The sequence below is a fragment of the Calypte anna genome, chromosome 9 (genome assembly GCF_003957555.1).
Source record: "Calypte anna isolate BGI_N300 chromosome 9, bCalAnn1_v1.p, whole genome shotgun sequence".
NCBI lineage: Eukaryota > Metazoa > Chordata > Aves > Apodiformes > Trochilidae > Calypte > Calypte anna.
Window position 1 is genome coordinate 24,308,247 of NC_044255.1, and position 14,178 is coordinate 24,322,424.

At 48.4% G+C, this 14,178-nt stretch overlaps 1 protein-coding gene across 3 annotated transcripts in view; it reads left to right on the forward strand.

The window, feature by feature from the left end:
- VEPH1 (ventricular zone expressed PH domain containing 1) overlaps positions 1-14,178 on the forward strand; it is a 65,870-nt gene that overhangs the window by 22,055 nt on the left and 29,637 nt on the right. For 2 of the 3 annotated variants that reach the window (XM_030456490.1, XM_030456491.1), the window contains exons 6-7: positions 2,895-3,060; positions 4,394-4,510. In XM_030456490.1, the coding sequence (XP_030312350.1) occupies positions 2,895-3,060; positions 4,394-4,433 (206 nt within the window). In that variant the 3' untranslated portion in view covers positions 4,434-4,510. Of the gene's footprint in view, positions 1-2,894; positions 3,061-3,924; positions 3,926-4,393; positions 4,604-9,801; positions 10,023-14,178 lie in introns of those variants that run through there. The other variant, XM_030456492.1, reaches the window with a different exon arrangement.

Genomic DNA, 14,178 nt, shown 5'->3' on the forward strand with positions numbered 1-14,178 from the left:
CCCGGGCTCCTCTATTTGGTTTTTTGGCTTTTTTTTGCTTTTTTCCCAGCCCTCAGTGCTGCTGGGGTGGGCAGAGCAGACACCCAGCACAAGGCAACCCTTGCTGCTCATGTGTGCAGGGAGCTTCCCATGCTCCAACCTGCTGCCAGCCATGCAAAGCCACCCAGGGACAGCACTCCCTGCCTGACCTGCACAATTCCCAGGGGTGCTCTGCTTGGAAAGTCAGAGAAAAGGAAAGAAAGGGAAAGGGGAAGGGAAAGAGGAAGAGGAAGGAAGAGAAAGAGGAAGAGTGAAGAGAAGAGAAAAGGAAAGAGGAAAGGAAAGGGGAAATAAAAGGCAAAGGAAAGGGGAAAGGAAAGGGGAAATAAAAGGGAAAGGCAAAGGAAAAGGAAAAGGAGAGGGAAGGGAAGGGAAAGGAAAGGAAAAGGGGAAAGAAAAGGGGAAAAGAAAGGGAAAGGAAAGAGGAAATAAAAGGGAAAGGAAAGCGGAAAGGAAAGGGAAAAGGAAAAGGAGAGGGAAGGGAAGGGAAAGGAAAAGGGAAGGGAAAGGAAAGGAAAGGAAAGGAAAGGAGAACTACTTAGGAATGGGTGCAGTATCACCTCTGATTGCCCCAGCTCTGAGAAGGAGAAGGCTGGGGGGCTGTGTGTGCCCAAAGCCCTCAGAAACTGATAAGGTGTGAGAAGCAAATGGCAAGAGGTGCTCAGAGCTGACACAAACCATGAAAATATGAGAAAACACGAGACAACAGTGAGTTGTGTTGTGCTTCCTGACCTTTCTGAAGTTATACAAAGAACAGGCACAAGCTGTGGCATCTGCTTGGAGAACTGACAGGTCTGTGTATGCAGCTTACTCAGTTGGAAACAATTCCATGTCACTCAGGTCTCTTAAACCTCATCCCAAAGTGAGGCTGTTCCTAAAATGCCTTTGCTTTTCACTTGTCCTGCTTCATGGAGCTAAACCCCAGAAAGCTTGCTGTGGGGAACTGCCCAAATCTGCCTTTGTGCTCTTCAGAGAAGTTTGGTGGCTGCAATCCATCACTTTGTGTCATGTTGAATTCTGTCACTCTTTTAGCAGGGCCAAGACTTGAAAAGGTTGTTTGCTCAGATCAAATAATTATCCTCCTTTTCTGGGTGCCTCTCTGGCTGTGCTGTCCCAGCTTGGGCAATCAACAGCACATCTGGGCTTAGTGCCTGTCTCTCCATGTGTAAAGCTGGTAGCCTTAGTTTGTCTCCCCTGAATTCCTGCCCTCTGTGCTCCTACAGATGATGAATTTTGCTGTTTCCAGGAACATGGGAATTTCAGATTTTGCAATTGTTGCTGAAATTCAGCTGGAGCTGAAGGGGTCTGCCCTGCATGGGCAGGAAACTTCCAGTGGAAACTGACTGTGAATAAGTGCACAGAGATGAGTTGTTCCTGCAAGCACTGAGTTAGCCAGAAAAGAACATAATTTTTAGTATATTCAGGTAGAAAATTTTTTAACTTCAAACTCTGATTCGTGTCTAGAAAAGGTCAAGAAAATACATTCTGTCCCTTTGGTTCCAGCTCTGGGTGACTTGGTGCTTTGCATGACTCCCAGAGTACAGGGGTGACACTGGTCAAAGCAGTGACCCTTGGTGTACAGCTTCACTTGTAACATCAGAAAGAGACTTGCACAAAGACTGTGGCTAGAAAATGCTCAGAACTGAGAATTTTGCTCATGTGCTTAGGGTAATTCATCATTAGGGTAATTCCTTCCTTTGCAACTGGCCTTTGTGCTTCTTTTCCAGAACAGACCCAGGCAGGGATTCCGAGTGGCTGTGGGGTTTGGAGCTCTCCTGCAGCACAGCAGTGGTTGTACAGGAGGCTCTGAGCTGCCTGCAAGGAGAAGCCAAGGATTCCTTGAGCAGAATAAAGGGTTGGGGATGGGGTGCAGGAGTGTGGCTGGCTGAGGGGTGGGTGGAGGCACTGCTCCCTCCCAGCTACAAGGAACCCTTAGGGATCATTACAAGCTGTTCCACTAAAACTTGTCTGAACCTACCATGAATTATATGTTAGTAACTTGGCTCGGAGGTGATGTTGCAAGACTGAGCAGTGTCTTGGGACGTGTTTCCTGTATCTGGCAAGAGCCAAGATGTGGCCCAGTCTGCTCCATATATCCTTTTCTCTGCTCTCCGTGGAGTGACCTGCTTATCTTCCAGAGTGAGGAGGCTCAGATTTAAGTGGGAGAAATAGCAGGAGGCCAGAGAGCTAGTTCCTATTGGAAACCAAATCCAAAGAGACCTGAAGGCCTTTCAGGGGTTTGCAGAAAGGAGCCATACTCCCTGGCTATAGGCAGATGGTTTCCATATGTTGTTCAAGTGGAACTTAAATCTATGGAGGCAGGCATGTTCAGCAATGTGAAGTTATATATTTTGCTGTGAGCCCGGGCTTCAAACTGAATTATGCACAGACATCTTAAGGAAATGTGTGAGAAGAGGGGTTTGCATATCTTTGTCTGTCTGCAGTTGACTCTCTCTGGCTCCTTTCTATTCCTGGAAGCAGCATCCTTAACTATTTATGTTCAGATTTACTGCCATGCATATTTAGTTCTCTTAATAACCAGCTATTCTTTCCATATGCTGCTTATTTAATCTGAAAGCCTGAATCTCCACAAAGGAGAAATACAGCTTTTATGTGCTTTCTAGCCTTTTTCTGGGGGTTGTAATTTAAGTCACACTTCGGATGGCTGAGGACTCAACAGAGTGCCATGCAAGCTGGAAAGCCCACTGAGCAGCCTGCTCAAGAATGAAAATAACAATGAATAGGGTTTACTTTTGGGTTTTCTTTTTCCACACTTGTTTTGTTATCCCTGCAAGCATCCTTTCTATTTAGGTCCTTTATTTGTCTCCTTGGATGTCCATCTGCTCTGTTGCCAGGGAACTGGATGCTGCTGCGTGTCCTGCCTGCTCTGTATGAGAAGCAACCCCAGCCCATCACCCTCCACCTCAGGGACTTGGTGGCCCTGATGGCTCAGCTGGAGCAAACTGAACAACACCACCTCCTCCAGCTCTTCCAGATGGTGGCCAGGAAAAGGAACTGGGGGTAAAACTGCCTTGGGAAGATCTTCCTGCTAAGTGCTGCACCTCCTCTAGAAGGGGCTGATTTGTTTCAGATGCCTTGGGGAGCTCTGACTCTAGCTGAGGAGTCCCATAACATGCATGACACTGCTTTCCTCTGCTGATTCCTTGTGAATTCCTTAATTCTATTCCAAACTCTCCACCTAGTCATAAAGACAACGTAACAATGGCTCTGCTGGACCAAAACATTTTGTGATAAACCAGTTTTCCACTTTTTTGGCTCTTCCTCTGTCAACTGAGTTTGAGTTCTCCTATCTATGTTTCCATTAGAATATGTGAACTGCATTGCATTTTATAGAAACTGCATTAAATTATTGATCAAGGAAAATCAATGAGTTAGGAGCTGATTAGGAGTGCTATGGAGACACATTAAGGTAAAGAATCATGCTTTGGAACTTGTATGTCACTGGCAGCACCCAGGGCTGATGTGTCTGAAGTTGCCTTTATTGTCATTACAACCATTATTATCACTTATTACAACCCCCCATTTATTCAGCCTCCCACCTGGGAGGGGGTTTTTCCAGAGCTGTAGCTATCAACTTGATGAACCTGCTAATCCTCCAGAAGGATCAGAAGAATGGGTCACCTCATGCCCTGTTTCTGGGTTGAAACAGCTCTTTACACAAATGCAAACATCTCACTGAATCAGAGGTGAATCCTGAGCTTCTGTGTTTATGTGTAAAATAACCATGCAGTGGATAGTTGTCTATCCTGCATCCTGTTTGGAAGAGGATTTTAAATACTGCACCCTCAGCTGCTTGGAAACTCTGTAGTTACAAGAAATGACAGCTTGCACACAGCATTTTTATATTTTTTTTTGTGCAGTCAGGGTCTTTCTTCTTATTTTTCCCTCTATTCCAGCCATTAACCTTCTCCCATTATTTAATTTCTGGTGGAAACCAAAAATTTCTACTAGGGCTTTAGCCTTCCCCAATGATACAGCAGATTAAGTGCCATTTGTTTTAACCAAAAAAACTCTAGAACTGGCCCAGAGCAAGGGAAATACTTGGTGAGGGTGATTTTTAAGATGTTTGTGTGTGTGTCTTACTTGTCCATGCATAACTGCAATATTGCCAGGCTCCATCTTACCCTTATTCCATATGTTGGGCTCAATGAACTTCAACTGACCTCAGCAAAGGTCAGCGAGGGTGGAAAACTTTCACTAAATGGGAGTCTAGGGTTTCATTTTGATCCCTCCAGTGTACAAAACCTCCTTGGGTGAGGTGTACTCACAGCTACAGACATGTACAAACAGATACCCATGTGCCCAACTTATTGCTGGATGATTTTTTTAACAGGTGCTGCAAGAGTGTGTTCCAGTTTTGCTTGGCCACCTGAGAGACCCTGCCCACAGTGACATTATCCTGAACATACTTCTAGAAATATCCAGCTATGAACCCTCAGCCTTAGCCACCTCTCTGCCCCAGCTGAAAGCCATTGGTGAGACTTCTCCCAGTCTGATTGGGCAAACAGCAAAGATCTTTGGAGCTGTTGGGCATATTGATGAGGTAAGTTTCAAACCAAAAGGAGTTGGTTGGTTACTTCTGGGGTTGGGTTGTTTGGATTGGTTTGGGGTGGTTTTTTTTCCTAAATTTTGGATAAAACAATACATCTGGGTGTTCCTTTCTTTCCAAGTAAGCAGGCTGCCCCAGGAGGACATATTCCTGGGCATGAGACCATCATGGGTCAATAGCAGCCTGGGGAGGAGAGCACAAAAATCAGATGTGGTGTTTTGGTGCCCTTCTATTCAGCAAGGAATGGTCATGTAGCACAGGGGCTCTGCAGACATGGGGTTTCAGCTGGTGGCAAGGAAAGAAAATTGCCAGAAGAGATTAATGGGCATGAAAAAGAGCAATATTTAAATTATCATAACTGTATTATTATTTATTATTTCCTGTGTATCTGGTCTGTACCTGTGTGCCTTCTGGTTACATGAATTGTCTTTTCACTTAATGCCTAAACCTCCTATTTGCTAAAAGCACAGGATTGTCATTAATCCAGGGGCTTGGCTAAGGTAGGTTGCAGGGAAGCTCTGTGTGAAAGAAAAGGCAAAGGAAATAACATATTTTGCACAGCCTTTGCATGAGATCATATTTTCAGTGCCTGTAGCCTTCAGGAATGCTGTAACCATGCAGTGAAATATGAACTTCCTGGTGGAGTGTGATGCAGAGGTTCTGGCTTCCTAGCTGCAGTGAACTGGATCCTGCAGACAAATGGCTTTTAATGAAACCTCTCAGGGGGATGCTGGGCTTGGGCCTCAGCACTGCTACAGCTTGGGCTGGGGTCTGACCCAAGGGGAACATTGTGCCTGGAAAGGATTTGGAGTGACAAACTCCTGAGAAACGATGGCAGCACAGGGAACTGGCACTGATGTTTCAGCTTCAGTGGGCTCTGGGGGTGATGGTCACTGCCACCAGCAGGCTCAGACACACCTGGGGGTCTGCAGACACCTTGGGGCAGCTCTCAAGTCCCTCTGCCCATCCCCAGAACACTCTGAGCATCCCAAGGTTCCCTGTGTCCCCAGAAGTCAGGGACACTGCTCCTGGGGATCCCAGCTTAACTCAGGAACCCTGCTGGGACTGGGAGATGCTCAGAGCCCAGCAGGACCCTCTGCTGTTCCCCCCTCCTCCAGACACAGCCTGGAAATCACCACCAGCCTGCAAGCTACCTGGGTGCTCAAGACCTGAGGTGTCCCTGGGGACACCACACTGCTCAGCCTTGTGCCACATCATGGGCTTTAGTGAGGATTGGTTTCCATTCCCAGCTATGAGCCTGTGTGTCTGTCACCACTGATAACAGGCATTTCCCTTCCACCTCAGTTCTGTAAAGGCAAAAACAATGTTTATGCTGAGCTCAAAGCATTGCTGGCAAATCCTGCAGGTTTTTATGGCTGTGGCATCAAATGCAGAGTAGGTCATAAATCCAACATGTGTGGCACTGGGCTCTGCCACTCAGGCACTGCATTCAGATCAGCTCCACAGCTAATCTTCTGCCTTTAGGACACTTCTTCTATTGACAGTCCTTCTGAACCACAGTGACAGTGGTCATCAGAGTCATGCAGGGAAGTTAAAGGGGAAATTCTCCTATTTTAAGGAGTCAGAACTGCCTTGGTCGTACTGGGAGGTGAAAGAGCTGCAGTAATTTAAGTGGGGATTGTGGAGGTTGAGAGGGGCAGGAGCTGAGGGCAGGGACAGCCCCTGGGTGCTCCTGCTTTTTAACTTGGAAGAATCAAAAGCAGATCTGCTTTGGCTTTGTAAATCTTATTTCTGTTGTGGGAGGCGTGGGGGGAGAAGGCAAAATCACACTGGAGACTGGGAGCCAAAGGGGGTTTCTGGTTCTCTCCTTGCTCGTGTGAGCCCAAGGAGGTTTCTGGTTCTCTCCTTGCTCCTGTGAGCCCAAGGAGGTTTCTGGTTCTCTCCTTGCTCCTGTGAGCCCAAGGAGGTTTCTGGTTCTCTCCTTGCTCCTGTGAGCCCAAGGAGGTTTCTGGTTCTCTCCTTGCTCCTGTGCATCACTCAGTAAGATTTCCCTGTGTAAGAGCTCAGTGGGAAATGAGAGGACAAGAGCAGCCTGGAATTGGATTTATTGGCATTTTCTTTCATGGGTGGAGGCTCCTGTGGGAAAAAGAGGTGGCAAGGGTTAAGACTTGGCCCTTTGTGGTGTATAGTGCAGAGATGAGCAGAAAATCATGGGATCACAGGCTGATTAGGGTTGGAAGGGACCTCTCAAAGCCACCCAGTCCAAGCCCTGCAGTCTCAGGAACACCCTCACCCAGATCAGGGTGCTCAGAGCCTCCTCAAACCTCACCTTGAACATCTCCAGGGATGAGACCTCAACCACCTCCCTGGGCAACCTCTGCCATTGTCCCTCCACCCTGATGGCACAGAACTTGTTCCTGACACCCCATCTTCTCTAATTGAAAGCCATTGCCCCTGCCAAGCAGCAGAACCAAGTTCTTGTGCTCTCCCTGAGCTGTTGTCTCCAGGCTGGCAGGGCAGGACAGCCAGAGCCCTGTCTGGCAGGAGAGCTCCTGCACCTTCCAGCTTCCCCCGTGTTTGTACCCATCACATCTGGGACAGTCCCTGGGGGCAGCTGAAGTCAGAACTTGTCCCTCCACCAGAAATCTGTGCAAAGCAAAACACAGGCTTGGGGCGTGGGTCAATCAAAGGTTTGGATAATTATTTTTCCTAATAGCTGTGTGCTTGGAAGCAAAGGGAAAGCAGAGTTACTTCTTGAAAGCCTTGGCATCTCTTTGGAGTCTCCCGGATCTGATTTTGAAGGCAAAGCAAACCACACTGCTTTGCCACACCTCGTTCTCTGTGGTTTTAATCTCCACCTCCTGGCAGATGTCAGGCCGTGAAACTCCATCAATACCTTAAATAATCCCTGTTAGGGTAACAATGGGTGCTGGGTATCCAAAGAGGCCTTCTGAAACTTCAGAGATAAAACTTGTGGCGGGGATAAGGGCTGCTTTCATGTCAGCTCTTTGCTGTGATTTTGTTGTGTGTATCAGTGCCATATTATATTACTCAGTAGAGTTTATTGTTCTTTTACCTCACTCCAGGCGAGTAGCAGCATTTCAGCAGGGCTGGAGACACTCCAGCTGGATCAAAGGGACACGAAAAAGGGTCAGAACGTCTCTTCTGGTTACGTCTGCTGCGAAGTTTGTTTAGGAAACAAAGATGTGTTTTAAATGTTAATTGAGCCTGTGTTTACCTCTAGGAGGGAGGATTGTCTTCCAAATAAACCAGCTGAATGCCACCAAAAAGTCACTTCCAGCCATTGAGGAAAAAGCTCCTTCCCTCCCAGCAGCCCAGCCCGGAGCTGCAGTTTGTCCCCAGCCAAGGGGAACCAGGGAACCCATTTCCCTGCTCAGATTTTCTCATTTATCTCTGTCAGGACACGGTGCAGCAGCTTTTGTTTGAAATAAGTTGTCTTTTTCTTCAAGAGATGTCTCACTCCTGACGTTTAGGTCACGTTTTGCCAAAGTCCCCCCCGGGTACTTTTGTGGCCCAACTGTACTTGGAATCAAAGTTTTGGCAATTTTCTTTTTTCTCTCCTGGTCCCTGGTCCCAGAAGAGGAGAACCAAGCATGTGCTGCCCCCCAGCCCGAGGATGGCCATGGGCATGTGAATTCCCTTCCTTTCCCTGGCCCTTGGGACAACAGGTTATTTGCCTCAAAAAGCAGAATAAATCTCCCAATTCCTGTAACTGAGTGCCCATGGATCCACACCTGGCTCCTCTGCTGGAGGGAGGGATCTGCTTGGAATTCCTGAGTTCCTTCTTTCTCTGCTGCTTTTCCCACTTGCATATTTTCAAGCCTGAGGACCCTAACAGGCTTTGGGTACCTAGAACAAACCAGAAGTCCCCTAATGTCTTTCTTCACCTTCAGGGTTTCTGGTTTGCTGGGTGAATTTGTCCCTGTACAGAAAGAAGTTGTTGGAAGTGGAATTGTGGCCCTTGCCAAGCAGAGGTGATAAAGTCTCTTGGCTAGAAAATATTTGGATGTTTAATATTATGATCTGAAGCAGCCCCTTTAATCCTAATCTGGGAGGGGAGATGTGATGATAAATGGGTGAGATCACATCCCCCTCAGAACTGGCCCCAAAACTCTGGCTGCAGAGGGCAGATGGGACTTGAGAGCTTTGGCAGGGATGGGTGCAGCTCCCAGACAGCTCCTGCCCACCTGGGGGGAGATCTGAAACCCAGCTCTGATTTTAAATGTGCAGCATTAGGCACGGGTCTAACCTAAGGAGCATTGCCCCTAAATAAATTGTTGTGAAAAGAGAGAAGCCCAGCGAGTTCCCAGGTGCTTTAACCTCAGGCTGCTGAGGAGCAGAGGTGCTGAGAGTCCCACTCTGGGAGGGCTCTGCTGGGGGGTCTATTGCTAAATATACCAAATCAGCAACACCCAACCTGTTTGGGAAGGAAGGCCTGATGGGGAAGCATTTTTAGGGCCTGAGAAAAAGGTGCTTGCTCCTGGCCAAGCATTTATAGCAGCTCAGGGTGTAGGCAGGATTAGCTCTGGAGAGCCCATCATCTGCAGTGATGGAGGGGAGAGTCACACAGACAAAGCAAAAGCCCAGAAACCAGCTGAGAAATGTCAGCTCCTTCTCAGACAACTCACAGAGTAAACAAACAAACAAAAAAAAGAGCATGGGAACATAGGAAGAAATTGTTTGGTGTGAGGCTGAGCCCCTGGGTTGTCCAGAGAAGCTGTGGCTGCCCCATCCCTGGCAGTGTTGAAGGTTGGATGGGGCTTGGAGCACCCTGGGCTGTGGGAGGGGTCCCTGCCCATGGCAGGGGTGGCACTGGGTGGGATTTAAGGTCCCTTCCAACCCAACCCATTTGTTGATTCTCTGAACTGGGAAGAGGAGGTGAAGTGGGTAAGCTGGGCTCAGAGGACAATTCAGAAGTGAAAGGGAGCAATTCAGGGCCCTTCAAAGAGCCTTTGGGGACTGTCCTTAGGTTTGAGGAGGAGACAACGTGTACCCAAGTTGGACAATAACAAGAGAGCTGAATGAGTCATCAGTCAGCATGAAAACAGGCTCTGTGCTGTATGCAGTCACCTTGCTGTTGGTTATTGTGGGGTAACCACTATTCCCCAGTGCCAATGCTTTGCTCAGCAGCCTGCACACAAACCTCCCTGGCACAAGCAAACAGTGAATCCATGTGTTTCCATGTGTTCTTCTCTCCTTGTCTTGTCTAGGAGAGGGCCAGGACATGCCTGCTGTATTTGGTGAACCAGCTGGCCAACATGGAGCACTCGTTTCACCACATCCTGCTGCTGGAAATTAAGAGCCTGACTGACACCTTCTCCAGCATCCTGGGCCCCCAGAGCAGAGAGATCTATCGGATGAGCAACAGCTTCACTGCCATAGCCAAGCTCCTCATCCAGCAGCTGGAGAACAGCAGCAGGGCAGGAGCCAGGTGATGCTGGGGGGGCTGGGTGGTGAAGCTGCAGCCATCAGGGGATGGGCTGTGGATGTGGTCTACCTGGACTTCAGCAAAGCCTTTGACACCGTCTCCCACAGCATCCTCCTGAAGAAGCTGTCAGCCCCCAGCTTGGACAGGAGCACCCTGTGCTGGGTTAGGAACTGGCTGGAGGGCCGGGCCCAGAGAGTGGTGCTGAACGGGGCTGCATCAAAATGGCGGCCGGTCACTAGTGGTGTCCCCCAGGGATCAGTGTTGGGCCCAGTGCTGTTCAATATCTTCAGTGATGATTTAGATGAGGGGATTGAGTCCATCATCAGCAAATTCACAGATGACACCAAGCTGGGGGGAGTGTGGATCAGCTGGAAGGCAGGAGGGCTCTGCAGAGGGACCTGGACAGACTGGAGAGTTGGGCTGATCCCAAGGGGATGAGGTTCAACACAACAAGCCCATGGGGAGCTCCAGGCTGGGCACAGAGTGGCAGAAAGGGAGCTGGGAGTCTGGATTGCCAGGAAGCTGAAGAGGAGGCAGCAGTGTGCCCAGGTGGCCAAGAAGGCCAATGGCATCCTGGGCTGGCTCAGGAACAGCGTGGCCAGCAGGTCCAGGGAAGGGATTCTGCCCCTGTGCTCAGCCCTGGGGAGGCCACAGCTTGAGTCCTGTGTCCAGTTCTGGGCCCCTCAGGAAGTTCAGGAAGGAGCTTGAGGTGCTGGAGCAGGTCCAAAGGAGGGCAACCAGGGTGGTGAAGGGACTCGAGCACAGACCCTATGAGGAGAGGCTGAGGGAGCTGGGGGTGTTGAGGCTGGAGAAGAGGAGGCTCAGGGGAGACCTCATCACTCTCTGCAACTCCCTGAAAGGAGGTTGGAGCCAGGGGGGGGTTGGGCTCTTTTCCCAGGTAACTCTCAGCAAGACAAGAGGGCACAAAGGGTCTCAAGTTGTGCCAGGGGAGGTTTAGGTTGGAGATGAGAAAGAATTTCTTTCTGGAGAGGGTGATCAGGCATTGGAATGGGCTGCCCAGGGAAGTAGTGGATTCTCCGTGTCTGGAGATCTTTCCAAAGAGCCTGGATGTGGCACTGAGTGCCATGGGCTGGGAACCACGGGGGGAGTGGATCAAGGGTTGGACTTGATGATCTCTGAGGTCCCTTCCAACCCAGCCCATTCTATGGCTCTGTGATTCTATGATCTCTGGAACAAAACAGTTCACAGACACCTGATGGGCAATGTCCCTGCTTGCAGAAACAGCTCAGGGGGTGGATCTCAAATGCAGGTGTAAGGAGGATTGGCAGTGGAAAAGCTGGGCTGGGAGCTGTAGGTGCTGTGCTGCCAGGCACAACCAGCACCCCCTGCAGCAGTTGTGTCACTGGGCACTGAAGAAGAAAGAAGCTGTTCAGGGTTTAGCACTTGAAGGACAGGAAGAAAGCCACGTCTGGGATAAGTGAGGCAATCTCAAAAGCTTCAGTTAAAAATAACTCAGTGATGTCAGGCTACCCAGTTATCATGGAGTTTATTCCAGAAGATAACCAGGGAAGCTGATGAGAAGAGTGACTGGCATGGATCCCTGATAAAAGTTGGCTTAAAAAGGCCAAAAACATTTTCTCAAGCTGGAATAAAAAGATGTTCTGCTCACTCAGCTTCCTTTAAATGTGTATCATAAGCTTAAAATACTGGAAGCATTACTGCATTCATCCCCAGGAACAGTATAAGTGTTACTTAAATACCTAGTGGCAGTCACTTTTAGTTAGGGAGAGACTTATAATTAGCATTGTGCACACTGGAATAGGTCAAGAGGCAACAAAGGAATAGTAATTCTGTGATAAAATTTAACACAGATGTCAGAAAACTCATAACCATGAAGGATAGCCTTGGAGACAGGCTTGGGGAGCTGGAGCCAAAACATTGAGGTCACTCAAGAAGCAATTAATTGGTATCCTGGAGAGAGTTAAAAATGAAAAAGGAGAGGAACCCTGATGCAGTTCCTCATTTTACACCCCAGCTTCACTCGATGGCAGAGCTGAGACTGAGCCCTCAGCACTCTGCCATGAAAAGTTTCATTGGAGAGAGTGGAAAAGCCCAAGCAGAGATAGCAAAGTGAGCATGACACAACATAGATGTTTCCCAAACTGCTGAAGTGAACTGTGAACAGGGGTATAGCAGATGTCATCCTAGGGAAGGGTGTCCTGGGAACTGCAGGGAGGCAGGAGGGGAGCTGAGGAGGCAGGAACAAAGCTCAGTTATTCCTGCAGCCCACTCTGCTCCCTTGATTTGTGGTAGAAAAATTCCTTGATGCTAAAATCTTGTGATATTTCTGTGCCTTACTGTCTTCTGTGCTTACGGTTTCTCTCTAGAGCTGGTAAAAAATTGTATAAAAAAAAAAAAAAAGAAGGGGTTTTCCCTGAGCTGTCATTTCTGTGCTCCCCCTTTTCTCTCCCAAATTCCCCTTTGCTGAGGAGCTGCCTTGCTGAGGAGCAGAAGCTGCTTCATCTCTGTGAGTGTGGTTACAGATGCAAAACCCTGCTTGGGTCTGGAGTCTAGGGGAGGAGAAGGCAGGAAACAATAGAATTCTTCAGCAAACATCCTTCTTTTCCTTCAGGAAAACAAACCAAACCAAACCCTCTTCTGATTGTACTGAGCAGGAAAGGAGAAGGCTTTGGGTGCTTGCTTGTTGAAGTTGGCTTTTGGGTGACAAGTTTGGACTCAGCCACTCACCTGAAGGAATAAAACCATAACTGCTGCCTTTGGGGTGTCCAAACAGTGCCATGGGGCCAGGGGCAGAGTCTGGAGGATGTGTTGGGGCAGCTGATGGAAAATGAGCCCATCTTGTCCTTCAGGGGAGCTGCTGAGAGTTTGTTCTGGCTTCAGGGAGAGCAGAGTTTGGGCTCTGTCTGCAGTGGAAGGGACTGCAAACCGAGGTTCTTGCACACTGCTGACTTTGCTGTTGGAGGTTTTGAATGTTTCTGTGGATAAATTGCTGCTTTTCTGAGACAGGACAGTCCCTGTGACACAGGAATGCTCCCACAGGGGAGTGTGAGCATGGCCAGAGGTGATGGGAAGGAAAAGGAAAACCAAAAGCTGTTCCTGCATCTCCTCTGGGTGAGGAGCAGTCCTGGGACACCTCTGATGCACTGGGTTTGCCCCCCTGGCCCCTTTCAAACAAACCTGTCTGAAATTATTCCTTCTGCTCCATCTGCTGCTTATTTTAGGTTTTTGTTTCATTTTTTTCCCTGCTTCATCTGCCTAACCCTCTGTGAGCCCATTCCTGAGACACTTGCAGCTGCCATCCTCTTCTCTTGCTGTGTCCATGAGAGATCAGAGTGAAACACTGATTTTTTTATTTTTATTTTTTGACAATTACAACTTTTACCTGTTCTTTGGGTTTGCATTTCAGGCCCGAATCAAACGTAGCATCAGCTAGATCAGCCCAGGGCAGGTATGAAGCAGTGGGGAAGGATAAAAGGAGAGATTTAAGTGGAGTTTCTCCTGCCTTGCACCAGGCTGAGTGGGACCAGTCCAGCTGCTGAAATGGTGATACCTTCCCAGCTCCAGAGCTGCCGTGTTACTGAGCTGCAGGGGTTTCTAAAGAGCAGCAATCCAGAGTATTTCAGCTGTGAGGGGAACGCAGGATTTTAAAATGTGTGGCTGGATTATAACCATTCCTTCCAGAATCATGTGTTTACACAAGAAGAAACGGATTTCTTCAGAGCCATGGCTGGCTTGGCACTGTTTGACACAGGGAATTTTACATGCAGTTAGAGGAGAGGATAATTAAAACCATGTGATGCTCTGTTGCCCCTCACTGTCCCAAAACTGCAAGTTATTCAGTCTCTGAGGTGTTTTTTAAGAACACATACCAAGTTTTAATGGACTGATCCAACCAAGAAGTATAATGTGGTCAATTAAAAGAAGGAAAGGAAGAAAGAAAGAAAGAAAGAAAGAAAGAACAGAGCTTCCAAGCCCTCGTTCAGGGTCAGAACTGAGCTTACCAGGCTGTGCCAGTGCTACTCAGAGGAGTGGCTGATGAAATGGTCTTCTCTCCTTTAAGTAGAGGATAGGTCTAGTTCTGCTCTGTTGTGTTTGGTTCTGGTTGTGCTCAGTTCCTAGCAATATTTGGAAGGTTTTGGGCTTCCCAGCTCTGAGCTGTAGGTTTTGAGCTCACCAT